At 43.0% G+C, this 14,111-nt stretch overlaps 1 protein-coding gene across 1 annotated transcript in view; it reads left to right on the plus strand.

The window, feature by feature from the left end:
* Nucleotides 1-14,111, plus strand: part of LOC124802803 (medium-chain acyl-CoA ligase ACSF2, mitochondrial-like) — a 223,243-nt gene that overhangs the window by 71,837 nt on the left and 137,295 nt on the right. Inside the window, exon 2 of the mRNA XM_047263807.1 lies at nt 6,194-6,368. Coding sequence (XP_047119763.1) covers nt 6,194-6,368 — 175 coding nt within the window. The remainder of the gene's footprint in view (nt 1-6,193; nt 6,369-14,111) is intronic.

Genomic DNA, 14,111 nt, shown 5'->3' on the forward strand with positions numbered 1-14,111 from the left:
CCGTTCCTGCAGGATCTTTTTCTCGGCGATGTCGGAGATTTGATGTTTTACGGATGCCTGACATTCACGGTACACTCGCGAAATGGTCGCACGGGGAAATGCCCACTTCATCGCTACCTCTGAGATTCTGTGTACCATCACTCGTGCGGCGACTGTCGCACTACGTTCAAACTCACTTAAATCTTGATAACCTGCCGTTGTAGCAGCAGTAACCGATCTAACAACTACGCCAAACACTTGTCTTATATAGGCTTACCGACCGCAGAGCCGTATTCTGCCTGTTTACATGTTTCCGTATTCGAGTACGCATGCCTATACCAGTTTCTTTGACGCTTCAGTCCATAATGGTGCGTAATGGAGTGCTTCATGTACAGTATCCGAACTGGTGACAGGGATGCAGTGCGATGTTATTTAAAATGGCTGGGAAACCTAAGGGTCTGCCACCTAGGTCGCCGTAGAGAGCCTGTTTAGGGAGAGAGTGGCCAACCGGACGATACGGCGGCCATTTTTCTGCCAAACTGCGGGCGGGACTTTTGAATGGCCAGTAGTCGAGTAGCGGAGTACACACTCATCGAATCAAAAGCACAAGAGAATATGGCGAAATCATTCGTTAAATGCCTTTCTTTACAGCTATAATATACTCATAGTAGCCTACTACGTACAGCACAGGAAAATTTGATACAGTGGCTGTAAAAATTATTCGTTACTTGCATTTATCTCCTTTAAAGTTCGTTTACTAGACATATTGCAATGAAAGTAACGTAAATAAAAAATATAGTGTATAGCATTTGTTTTGTATCGGAAGTGCATAACGCTGAAGATCTAACGTACCTGTATTACGTAAGATAAATGAAAGTCTTAAGCAGTTGTTTACTTGTGCCATGCAAAAGCAAACAACTGCTTAAGACTTTCTCTTCTTTCATATATTAATATACTGAGGTAATGTTAAATGTGGCCGGCCGGGGTGGCCGAGCGGTTCTCTAGGCGGGCGCTACAGTCTGGAACCGCGCGACCGCTGCTGTCGCAGGTTGGAATCCTGCCTCGTGCATGGATGTGTGTGATGTCCTTAGGTTAGTTAGGTATAAGTAGTTCTAAGTTCTAGGGGACTGATGACCTCAGTAGTTAAGTCCCATAGTGCTCAGAGCCATTTGAGCAAATGTTAAATGTAGGCTACTGTAATAAACGACGAAATATAACAAGAAAACTACCGTATCCCTTCTACCCCACAGTAAGTAGGCCTATTAAAAACTGTCTTCAAGAGTACCTACAGTTATTTACTACGAATAATGTTTCGGCAACCACAACAACTGCGGAAAACGTGCTTACAACTTGCCTGCGTCAACAGTCAGGCAATAATACTGAAACCAAAATAATGCCTAGTCATCTGATTCGGAATGAAATAAAGTTTGACACAGCCAGTTTACAGATCTGTTTTCAAATTTAACTATGTATATTTCAAGTTGTTTTATATGTAGTATAAAGCAAAAACGTTTTACTTCGCACAGATAAGAGTACTTGGTTGGTTTCCACAGGGCTCCTGTTTGATTTATGGCAGCCCTGTTGACTGCCACTGCCCACTGCTTTCTTCTTTCTTCATAGCGTGGAAATGCTAACATGCAAAATCCACCTTCGCCTCTATTGGAACAACCAAAAATGCAGCACAACCTGGCATCGTCTACGAACGTCTGCAGAACGAATTACAGATGTCAAAAACAATACTGTACAATTACTAACGTGTTTACTTCAGACATGTAGGCCTACCGACTTCATCACAAAACGCTTCATTACTTCAAGTCTTATTTAAGATCGCAAACGCTAATTACGTACTAAAAACGATCTACAACTAAATCGAACATGCATGCACAATGCATAACAAGTCTCTCAATAATTCAAATACCTTTTAATCGTTTCCAAAAGTCCTCTGAACTTCAACTCAAAAGCACGGCGAACATAGGAAGCGCGAGAGACGTTTGGCGCCATTTTTCTGCCAAAGCTAATCAATCAATCAATCACGGGCTACTTCACCTATGGCCACTCTCTCTGTATACAGGTCTAACATTCTGCGTGGTGTCTGTTTGTTCTAAGTCGTGTCTCGCTACCACTTTCGCGCAACGACGCTCTGAGCGTGTTTTTTAGGGAATTGACTAGTTTGAACCTGGGACCTGTTGCTGGTAAGGAGACGCCAGACCACACATGACATGTAGAGTTCAGAAGAGTTCAGTGAGACTAGCGATGGTATAATCAAACACTTAATGATTTCAGCGTCAGCCCCACTTCACTCACTGTAAAAGAATCTTAATACTAACTAAATTTATTGGAAGGGGTTCAAGGCTTGCCTATTTTTAGTTAGCTGGTAAAATAACGTCGAAAAAGCAGCTAAGTTTACCATTGGAAATTTTATTCTACTCACAAAACATTGTTTATAAATTGCACTATTGATAAAAGGAAATATTTTAATACAGGATGATAAAAACCAACTGCATTCAACAAAAATGAGAACGAATATTCCCTGAATGGGTTTCCAAGTTTTCCAAGTTCTATAATGGATTGAAGGATGACCTATGCCATATCACATCTATAATCTAGATTTAAGTTAAGTTTCATAAAAGGGAAAACTATCAAAATGGTCTACAGTGACCCTCAATTATCTTTAATTACTTATCTAACTTGTCGCAAATTACAGTGGCTGATGTGGCTTCTCAATAATTACATAACAGAAAAATCATCGCGTTTCAGATTTTTACTTCAAGTAGCAAATGTGAACACCATGAGATTTAATTGACGATCGACACTAGTATTACGCAAAAAGGGGATGTAACAGATCAGACTTCTGCAGTTCTGAGTGAAGCCTTATGCGCTCAAAAATGCGGCATCGCGTGCGTTCATTACCTTGTCGGTTTCGTCAGGGGGCGGCGGACAGCACAGCTCCCCTCACCTCGCCGTCTCGGAAGCAACTCTCTCCTAACTTCTCCTTACTACAATTTACCTAAGTTGGTTTTAGAAAAGCTATCTGGTTGTGTTTTCAACTGACCAATCAAAGTCTCAATGTTAACCTTAAGCTCTGCCTACAAAACTTCTGTCTATCCAATGAGAAACGTTATACTTTTCGTGGTGGGGCAATGTTTTTAACGTTTGCAACGTAACAGAGATGCAGATAGTCTCACGCTAAAACTTGCAGCTGTTGTGGCCCTTTTAGTGTTATCGTAAGATCTATACTGTTCTTCTGGAGGGCTCTATCTTTTAACCCTAGGACGCCCAAGCCTTTTTTTCTAACTTGGATGCCTAAGAGGGGGGGCGGGGGGGGGGGGTTCGGTGAGCACACAGGTATTAAATAAGTTTACTGACGAAAAACTACAACTTCCAAAATGGTTTATGTATTTTAACTAAGGCATCGGTTTATAAATGTTGTTAATCGTTATAAATATTGGATTGAGTGAATAAAAAATTGACATATTAAAATACAAAATACAGATGTGTTCATATACAATAGACTACTCTGAGTCCTCAACTTCAAGGCAAGAGAGACACATCACAATTTTTTCTGAATGTGTGTTACACACATGTTTATGACACTGTCCACAATATTGTTTTGGTTTGCTTAGATTGTTGTACTTCTGCTTCTTTGTTTTAGCTTCTCTTACACAAATATGGCACCGACCTTTCCCTGCAGGAGGCTGACGTGCTTCTGTTGTCACTTCTTTGATTTTCTTTTGTAGAATAGTCTCCATTGATTGAACAACTTGGTTAGATAACCCTCTTGCATTGGCACTTCTTTCTTCTACCTGCAGTTTCACTAGTTCCATCCCAGCTTGCAGAAGATAAAGTTTTGTGTGTTTCTTTTCATTCCATCTTGGATGTTGCTGGATGAATATGGTGGTTGCATTGATAGCACAAATGTCAATGAGAGAGTAAAATACAGATAGAGGCCATCTCTTTGTTCCCCTCTTGCAGGTGTACATACGCGCCATTTGATCATGGTATCAATTCGTCCTTTAGTGGAATTATAGTATGCATTTATCTCGGTTTTATTCTTCTCTCCTCCAACATTGCCTTTATCATGGTGCATTGTTGACAACATCAGTAAGCTTTTACTTGGTTTCGTTGTTGCTATGTAGGACACCAAAGTTACTGGAGGCCTACGTGTTCAGAACTGCACTAACTCACTGCAAGTTTACAAGATAAATAACAGCTGACTGACATCAAAGATCACTTCCTCTGAAAGTAAACTGATTGTTGTGAATAGCAAGAATATCAACCAACAAGAAACTAACTTGCATTGTTGCAGAGATGAGAAATACGAAATCCTACTACGGGAAATTTTCTATAGCACGGAAGCCTAAGGGGTGGGTTTGTTGGACCCATAATAAGTTTATTTATTTTTTCTTTCAAAACAGGAATTTTCTATAAAATATATTGACACTAACATTCCATAAATTAGCCAACAACCAATAACTCAAAGGGAATAGGTAGTACGAAAGTTACTTGGGCAAAAGCAGGGGACATAAAAAAATTGTGGGTTCAACAAACCCCTCTCTTAGGCGTCCTAGGGTAAACATGGGGTGGGGGCTGCTCTTGGTGATGTGGGTATCCATCCCTTATCGTAGGGCCTTCTCGCTTACACGTCTCTGCTCCCGGGTTCTGTTCTTGTTTCTACCCTCGGAACTGCGCCTGTTTCACGGTGGGAGGTATGACATGCATTTAGACGTTCTTGTGTTAGTCTGTGGTATTCCATTTGCTCACTCGTTGATCGTATTACTTTGGTTAATTTAATGTCAGGATTTATCCGGAGCTATGTGACATGCTGCCGGATTTGCTGTCATTTCAGGGTTTTCATGGAAGGTGTTGGATTTGCCTGACACCTTACACAGGCTCTCTTAGGTCGCCGCCCCTACTGGTGGCCTCTGCAGCTGCGCGGCTCAACGACTATGCCCCGCCCCCTGTTCAAGGCGACTAAAGTGCGCGTCATTTATGACGGCGGCCGAGTTTAGATTCGTTTTGCGCATCTGACGTCACAAAACACAGTCAGCCAATGAACAGAGAACGACGTTGCCAGAGCTCGACTGCAGTGCAGAGCACGGACGAGTGTCTTCAGTTTTAGAAACATTCAGTCATAAATACAGTAATTGAACAAAAGCAATGTCTTGATAGCAGACTTTCTTTTATAGAAAGCTTGGAAGAAGCATTCTTTATGCTAGCTGCTTCATATTCTATTAATTAATTAAACCAAACAAGCAATAAGCCTTCTAATTCAGGCGATAGCAAGGAAAGGTGTTTGTATCATTCTCACTAACTGCTCTTTCACAATGAAGAACAGCGGTAATTGTCTATTTCCTATTGAAACTTCGATGAAACGTGAGTAATTTATAATGATACCAACAGTGTTTGTCGGGATTTTGCGTGACATATTAAAGTCCTCCAGGAGGTTTATTACATGGTTAGCTGCGTTAGCGTAATGGTTAAGGTGTTTGGCTGGTAAGCGAAAGGTTCTGAGTTGAAACGTCATTCGATGTTTAATATTTTCTTTATTTAAAAACAATATCGAAGTGACTTACTTCATGAATTTTATTCGTTTGAATGTAATTTTTTGAAATTTCTAGTGGCAACTAAAATCGACCATACGGAAAGTATACGCTGTGGACTTTTACCTCTGCAAACTCTGAAAATTTCGTGCAATGGTTTACTACATCTAATGCTGCACAATACCTGCGTTGAACATCGAAACAAAATTAAGTCATTTATGGGGGGAAGGTATCATGAGTCAAGAAGATGTGTAAAAATCAAATTTTTGGGGCAAATAGTTTTTGTGAAATCGAATGATAATGTGTGTCAAAGCAGTCGAAAGACCATGTGTCTGCACAGGCGAGCAGTGCAATGGTGACAAAATCGCGCACATCGCGGAATGCGGGAAGCACGTCTCTGTAGCAGCGAAAGGGTTAATGCGGCCGTGTTGGCTTTACTTCATAAACTGTGCGCTCCCCCCTAAACGTAAGTTTGCGAAGTATACTATGGTGCTGCTTCTCTTGGCGCGCACAACTGTCAACGCAGCAATCTCCCGCGTCTGGGCGGGCATGCGCGAGCCGCCAAGATAAAAGAATTGGACTATAATCGATCCTACTTCCATATCGATGCCCGTCGGTGGAGTATGCTCGTCGCTGCTTGGCAGAGGTGCAGTACCGGTGCGGCTCTGTTGCAGATGCAGCCAGCAGGCGTGGCGGCCCAGCTACTGGCACCAGCCGGGCGCGCAACCGCTGCTGGCGCTGACCATGGGCCGGCTGGTGGAGCAGGCGGCGCACCGCTACGGCGACCGGGAGGCCGTCGTCTCCCATCAGCAGGGCGCCAGGCTCTCCTTCCGGCAGGTCCACCAGGAGGTGAGCGCCAGCTGTCCGGTTCTGCTACCGTCTCGGTCGGCAGACGATTGTCTCACAGACACAAGTACACTACTGGCCATTAAAATTGCTACACCACGAACACGACGTGCTACAGACGCGAAATTTAACCGAACAGCAAGAAGATGCTGTGATATGCAAATGATTAGCTTTTCAGAGCATTCACACAAGGTTGGTGCCGGTGGCGACACCTACAACGTGCTGACGTGAGAAAAGTTTCCAACCGCTTTCTCATACACAGACAGCAGTTGACCGGCGTTGCCTGGTGAAACGTTGTTGTGATGCCCCGTCTAAGGAGCAGAAATGCGTACCATCACGTTTCCGACTTTGATAAAGGTCTGATTGTAGCCTATCGCGATTGCGGTTTATCGTATCGCGACATTGCTGCTCGCGTTGGTCGAAATCCAATGTCTGTTAGCAGAATATGGAATCGGTGGGTTCAGGAGAGTAATACGGAACGCCGTGCTGGACCCAAACGGCCTCGTATCACTAGCAGTCGAGATGACAGGCATTTTATCCGCATGGCTGTAACGGATCGTGCAGCCACGTCTCGATCCCTGAGTCAACAGATGGGGACGTTTGCAAGACAACAACCATCTGCACGAACAGTTCGACGACGTCTGCAGCAGCTTGGACTATCAGCTCGGAGACCGTGGCTGCAGTTACCGTTGACGCTGCATCACACACAGGACCGCCTGCGTTGGTGTACTCAACGACGAACCTGGGTGCACGAATGGCAAAACGTCATTTTTTCGGATGAATTCAGGTTCCGTTTACAGCGTCATGATGGTCGCATCCGTGTTTGGCGACATCGCGGTGAACGCACATTGGAAGCGTGTATTCGTCATCACCATACTGGCGTATCACCCGGCACGATGGTATGAGGTGCCATTGGTTACACTTCTCGGTGACCTTTAGTTCGCATTGACGGCACTTTGAACAGTGGACGTTACATAGATGTGTTACGACCCGTGGCGCTACCCTTTATTCGATCCCTGCGAAACCCTACATTTCAGCAGGATAATGCACGACCGCATGTTGCCGGTCCTGTACGGGCCTTTCTGGATACAGAAAATGTTCGCCTGCTGCCCTGGCCAGAACATTCTCCAGATCTCTCACCAATTGAAAACGTGTGGTCAACGGTGGCCAAACAACTGGCTTGTCACAATACTCCAGTCACTACTCTTGATGAACTGTGGTATCGTGTTTAAGCTGCATGGGCAGATGTATCTGTACATGCCATCCAAGCTCTGTTTGACTCAATGCTCAGGCGTATCAAGGCCGTTATTACGGTCAGAGGTGGTTGTTCTGGGTACTAATTTCTCAGGATCCATGTACCCAAATTGCGTGAAAATGTAATCACATGTCAGTTCTAGTATAATATATTTGTCCAATGAATACCCGTTTATCATCTGCATTTCTTCTTGGTGTAGCAATTTTAATGGCCAGTAGTGTAGTACAGAGACCACCAGCGACAGCTGTTTACCCATGTTTCTTACACACACTGATGAGCCAAAACGTGATCAACACCTGCTGAAGAGCGTGTTGGTCCATCTTTGAAACACAGTACAGTAGCTTTTTTATGTGGTAGGGATTAGAAACGACCTTGGTAGATTTCCAGAGGTGTGTGGCAACAGATATGTACACAAAAGCGGCGCAGCTCCCGTACATTATGGGCTGGTGTTTGTGGTCGTGGAGTTGGCACCTGATAGAGTCTCAGACGTGTTCCACGATGTTGAGATCAAGGGCATTTTTTGGCTAAGCCCTCAGTGTGAGTTCAATCATCCACTAAAGAATTGGCTTATAAGGCACTTGTTCGCCAGATTCTTGATTATTGTTCATCTATGTGTAATCCCTATCAGGTAGGACAGATAGATGAGATAGAGAAGATCCAACGAAGAGCGGCGCGTTTCGTCACAGGATCGTTTAGCTGGCGAAAGAGTGCTACAAAGATGCTAAACGAACTCCACTGTCAGACGTTACAAGAGCGGCCCGTTGTGCATCACGGAGAGATTTACTATTGAAATTTCGGGACAGCAGTTTTCCGGAGGAGGCGGACAACATATTACTTCCCACCACATACATCTCCTGTATTGACGGTAACGAGAAAATTCGAGAAAATGTAGCCAATATAGAGGCTTACCGACAATCATTCTTCTCACACACTATTCGCGAGTGGAACAGTGTTGGAGGGATCAGATAGTAGTACCGGAAGTACCCTCCGCCACACACCATTAGGTGACTTCCGGAATATGATGTAGATGTAGATGGTCTCAAACCACTGTACCACGATTGCGGCCTTGGGTCGTAGACAGTTACCCTACTGGAAGATGATACTGCCGTCGGGGAAGACATGAAGCGTAACGGGATGCAAGTGGTACGAAAGTTGTCATGATATACTGACTATCGGTAACGATTGTCTATGTGCCTCTGTATCAGCGCTAATTTCTCATATCTTACCTCTGTGGTCCTTGAACGAAATGTATGTTGCTGACGGTAGAATCGTTCTGCAGTCAGCTTCAAATGCTGTATCTCTAAATTTTCTCAGTAGTGTTCCTGGAAACGAAGGTCGCCTTCCCTCCAAGGATACACATTTAAGTTCCCGAAGCATGTCTGTAGCACCTGCTGTTGTTTGGACTTACCGGTAACAAAACTTCGATGCCTGCTTCTGAATTGCTCCGATGTCTTCTTTTAATCCGGCCTGGTGCAGATCCCAAATACTCGAGCAGTACTCAAGAGTAGGTCACACTAACGCCCCGTAAGCGTTCTCCTTCACCATTTTCCAACACGCACATCCCAAATTTCTAGATTTCCTTAGAACGTTTGACATGGTGCCCTACTGGAGACTGTTAATGATGGTAGAAGTGTATGGAATAGGTTCCCAAATATGTGGGTTGCTCGAAGACTTCAAGTAAAAGAATCCACTACGTTGTAGCTGGCCGCTGTGGCCTGGCGGTTCTAGGTGCTTCAGTCCGGACCGCGCGACTGCAACGGTCGCAGGTTCGAATCTGGCCTCAGGCATGGATGTGTGTGCTGTCGTTAGCTTAGTTAGGTCTGTTCTAAGTTCTAGGGGACTGATGACGTCAGATCTTAAGTCCCACAGTGCTCTGAGCACTAGTTGTACTCGGCAGCGAGTGTTCATCAGAGACAAGGATATCGTCAGGAGTGCCCCAGGGAAGTGTGGTAGGACCGCTATTATTTATTATATACATAAATGTTCTTACGGACAAGGTGAGCAGCAATCTGCGGCTGTTTTCTGAAGATGCTGTGGTGTACGGAAAGGGGAGTGACTTTAGGAGGATACAAGATGACTTACAAAACTTTCTAGTTGCTGTGATGAGTGGCACCTAGCTCCAAATGTAGAAAAATGTAAGTTAATGCGGATGAGTAGGAAAAACCAACCCGTAATGTTCGAATACAGCATTAATAGTGTTCTGCTTGACATCATTTAATTGCCTGCTTGCAGCGTTGAAAAGCGATATGAAATGGAACGAGGAAGTGAGGATTGTGGCAGTGAACGCGAATTGTCAGCGCGGTTTATTGGAAGAATTCTGGGAAACGGTGTTTCTATGTGAAGGAGAACGCATATGGAGCAGTGGTGGGATCTATTCTTGAGTACTGCACAAGCATTAAAAGAAGACATCGAAGCAGTTCAGAAGCAGGCTGCTAGATTTGTTACCGGTAGGTTCGAACAACACACTGGTGTTACGGACATGCTTCTGGAACACAAATATGAATCCCTGGAGGGAAGGCAACTCTCGTTTCGAGGAACACTACTGAGAAAATTTAGAGATCCAGCATTTGAAGCCGACTGCAGAACGATTCAAGAGCTGCCAACATACATTTCACTTAAGGATCACGAAGGTAAGATACGAGAAATTAGGGCTGATACGGAGGCACATAGATAATCGTTCCTTCCTCACTCTATTTACGAGTGGAGTAGGAAAGGAAATGACTAGTAGTGTAACAGGGTACCCTCTGCCACCCGTCGTACCGTGCGTTGTGGAGTACGTGTGCGGATGTCGAGGATTTGAGTTACTACCAAATGTCTCGTGGAAGCGCAGATAAAATCCCACAGAGTACAATAAGCGTGTTTGAGCAGCTGTTTGCCGTCTTGGTGATCCCATGCCTACTGTAGTCCCGACTGCCGATGTCGCTGTGTCAACATGAGAACACGTAGGGCGTTGTCTGTTGTAGAGTCCCGTATTTAACAATGTGCACTGAACGGTGTTCTGCCAAACACTGGCCCGCCACCAGCACTATACTAGATCCTCAGATCTGCCTCTCCTGACTTGGCGGGTAAACCTCCGACCTCCATGTCCTGAGATGAGACGTCGATGGTGAACACAGTTTCCCCCACTTGATGTTTCACCGTCCTTCAACCGGTTTCCATAGATGCTGACGACAGTAGCAGCCGAAAAGCGAATCAGCTGTCTCCGAGATCATCGTTCACGGGTGCAGGGAGACAGCAGTCCACTCTTTGTCGAATTCGCTTATGTCAGTAGATTTCTCTTTTTGCAGCTCGTATCGTCACTAAAACGATCTTCATTCCTCTCTGATCCATATATTCTTTCCTTAACCCTTTATTGGGCAAAATTACTGAGCAGTTTTTTTTGAATGAATGGAGAGCAGATAGTAGTTGACAGATAGGTATATTTATCATACAGAATATCAAATTTGCTCCAACTGTGAAAGTGAGGTCACACAACAAGGTGGGAAGTATTCTTCCCACTGCCCTTCCTCGGAGTTAAATGTCAAAAACAACTTTTTCAATATATGTCATATTTATTTGATAAATTTACTTCTCTTGTTACAATGATTGTTCACAATTACCTGTCATGAAATTTTCTGAAACATAGGTCTATGCAAAGTGGTATTTGACAATATGTACAAACACAGCGAGTGCTCTTTTCCGCAGCTTTGGTACTACAATGACGGCACGTCCAGTAGGTTTCTCCTAAAATGGGTTGATGCTCCCCTACAGCCACATGACGAAAATCTTCAGGTACTTTACCCCTTTTTGCCAGAAAGACAGGTTTTTGTCCACGCCTTTTTTGGGATGAGAAGCCAGCGATCAATTGTCTTGTTATATGGATCCTGCATGTGAGGTGATCATGCTGTCCACTTTCTCTTTTACTTATTTTCCACAGGATAAAACTGTTCACTGCAGCAACGTCCACCAGGAAATAAAACATTCTGTGCCAACATTTTACAGAACGTCTGCCAATAGCGTACCTTTCTCGTAATTGATCAAACTTATCGACACCACACATTATTTTGTTGTATTCTGCCACAACTTCAGGACAAGAAATCTCTGTACTGGTACCATCCTTGTTTTTCCTTTTCACTGTGGCTGTATCTCAAGGGTCATGAATTGAGGACAGGAAAGTGACTGGACGGTTATCCACCCATTTTACTGCAGAAATGGCTCCTTTTGTTTCAAACTGGAATTCACCTCGTTCCAATTTTACGTTTTCCTTCATAAATTTGGGTAAATCAAAAGTATTTACCGTATACTATAGCTTTGAGGGAAAAAAATCACAAAATGTCACGCAAACAGCACTGAAAGGCTCCTCTACAGAGCAACACTCAGCTATACAATGCCTCTGCGCGAAGGTACAGCAAAAACGGCGGGAACTTCCGATTGGAAGTAGTACCCTATACTGTTCACTAGGTGGTAGCACCGTACAGAGGTGGGAACTGTGAACCCCACGGGACTAGGAGCGAGTTCATTGTAGTGGGAAGCATGTTTCCCACGGCTCACGAAAGGATTAACACGACATGTGTCCACAACACCAGGAACCACTCACTCTTGCGGCGGGCAGTGGTCGCCAAGTTCTGGTTCGTCAGCCTTATAACACTTGCTGCGGGCCCAGCGCTGTGATGGGCCAGACAGCCACAATGTTCAGATTTTAGGAGGATTATTTGCTCTTAGCAGTTTTGAACTGAAATTACTGATACTCTTTGGGATTAAGCGTGAATGATGAGGCAGAATGTGAAACAGTGTATCAACAGTATAATGTTACATGTGTTTTTGAATGTTCGAAGAATGCAGTCGTCGTAACTGTGCTTTCTTTATTTTCTTTTATCTTCGTATTGACCGTCTGGGATCACAGTCATAACAAATTCAATTCTTCTTTTTTTTTGTTATTTCCTATACTTCCGATGCTCTTTCATCTTCTAACCACTGAAATGGCCCCCCTACATGCTGTTAAAATACTGAAAATTTGAATCGATATTCATCATGCACTTCGTCTGTATAGAAACTAAAATTTCGTGCATTTATTGATACGGTGAAGAGTACCATTCCAATGTATAAAATAAAATACTCGTCTTGTGAGAATCTGTTGTGGCAATAGTTGTCTCCAGGGTGAATCTCGAGATCCTCGAGCGATATTAGTACCAAATGATAAAACTTGCACATCATCGTTTTCAGAATTTATTCTGAAATAAAGATGAAAGCGTAATCACAACAGTATTACTTCCACCATTTTCCATAACATCTTTACAAAGACTTCTGCAGAGTTCCAATCACTAAACAATTGTCTGATTAAGTGCGTATAGCACACTTTATAACAACTGAGATCTACATCACAACTCTCCGAGATTACAACTGCCACTCTTTCGGCGCGAAGTGCTAGTATTTATAATAAACTAGTATGTTGTTCTAGAATATTCTGGAATAATACTATCACATTAATTTACGTATTTAATATTAACTACAAACAGTGAAAAGAAGTAAACAAAGCGCACTATTGGTTCTTAAATAAAACTGTAAACCATATTTATGGTAATAAAAAGTTTATATAACTCCAGAATAACAATAAAACTCTTCAAAATATTTGATTCGCACATTCTGTGTACATTCCGACAAATTGCCGTTTTTGTGCACATGACAATATTTTGAGTGAACTTATGTACGTTTTTACAATCAGGTGTTAACCAGTGAATAATAAAATATTGCTGGATACATTATGGAACATATTTTGAAATTCGTAAGTACATGTGTTTTCTTTGAACCTAAACATTATTAACTTGTAAATAAATTTTATGTTTTTGGCATGCTAATGTTCTTTAAAATCATGTTTTCACACTTTTAGTGTGTAATTAATACGGTGGTTATTGGCTTGTGCCTTGATGTTTGGTTGTCGAACTTTATAAACGAACCTGAAATTAACGTAATTTGACAGTTTAGCTTCATGGATCGAGTTCATTATTTGAAATCTGGTGTAAAACTGGTATCGTACGCTTCATTAAATCGCTTTCCCCTTGTTACGGTCAGTTACATCACGTTGTCTCTGTTCCTTTCCTCTGTTCATGTTGTTCGCGGCTTCGATATAAGTGAGGACACTATGCTGCCCTATTACGTACTATAGCTAAAACTTTAATTTTGCTCTGATGCAAGAACCAAACCTTTTCAGCTTCGTATTAAATAGTACAGGTGTGCTTCACACTATCACATCTTATCTTGTCGCCTTAACTTCACGTGAATGTGTAATTCTGCCTTGAAAAGCTTACAAATTTACAAGGGGCAGTGAAATGAAAATGAGACAGATAGAAAAATATAAGTAAACTGTTTATTATTTGAAAAGTAATCGCCGTAACCTTTAATATTTTTGTCGCACTGTGAGATACGAATGGTTCAAAAATGGTTGAAATGGCACTGAGCACTATGGGACTTAACATCTTAGGTCATCAGTCCCCTAGAACTTAGAACTACTTAAA

Source organism: Schistocerca piceifrons, chromosome 6 (genome assembly GCF_021461385.2).
Source record: "Schistocerca piceifrons isolate TAMUIC-IGC-003096 chromosome 6, iqSchPice1.1, whole genome shotgun sequence".
NCBI classification, from domain to species: domain Eukaryota; kingdom Metazoa; phylum Arthropoda; class Insecta; order Orthoptera; family Acrididae; genus Schistocerca; species Schistocerca piceifrons.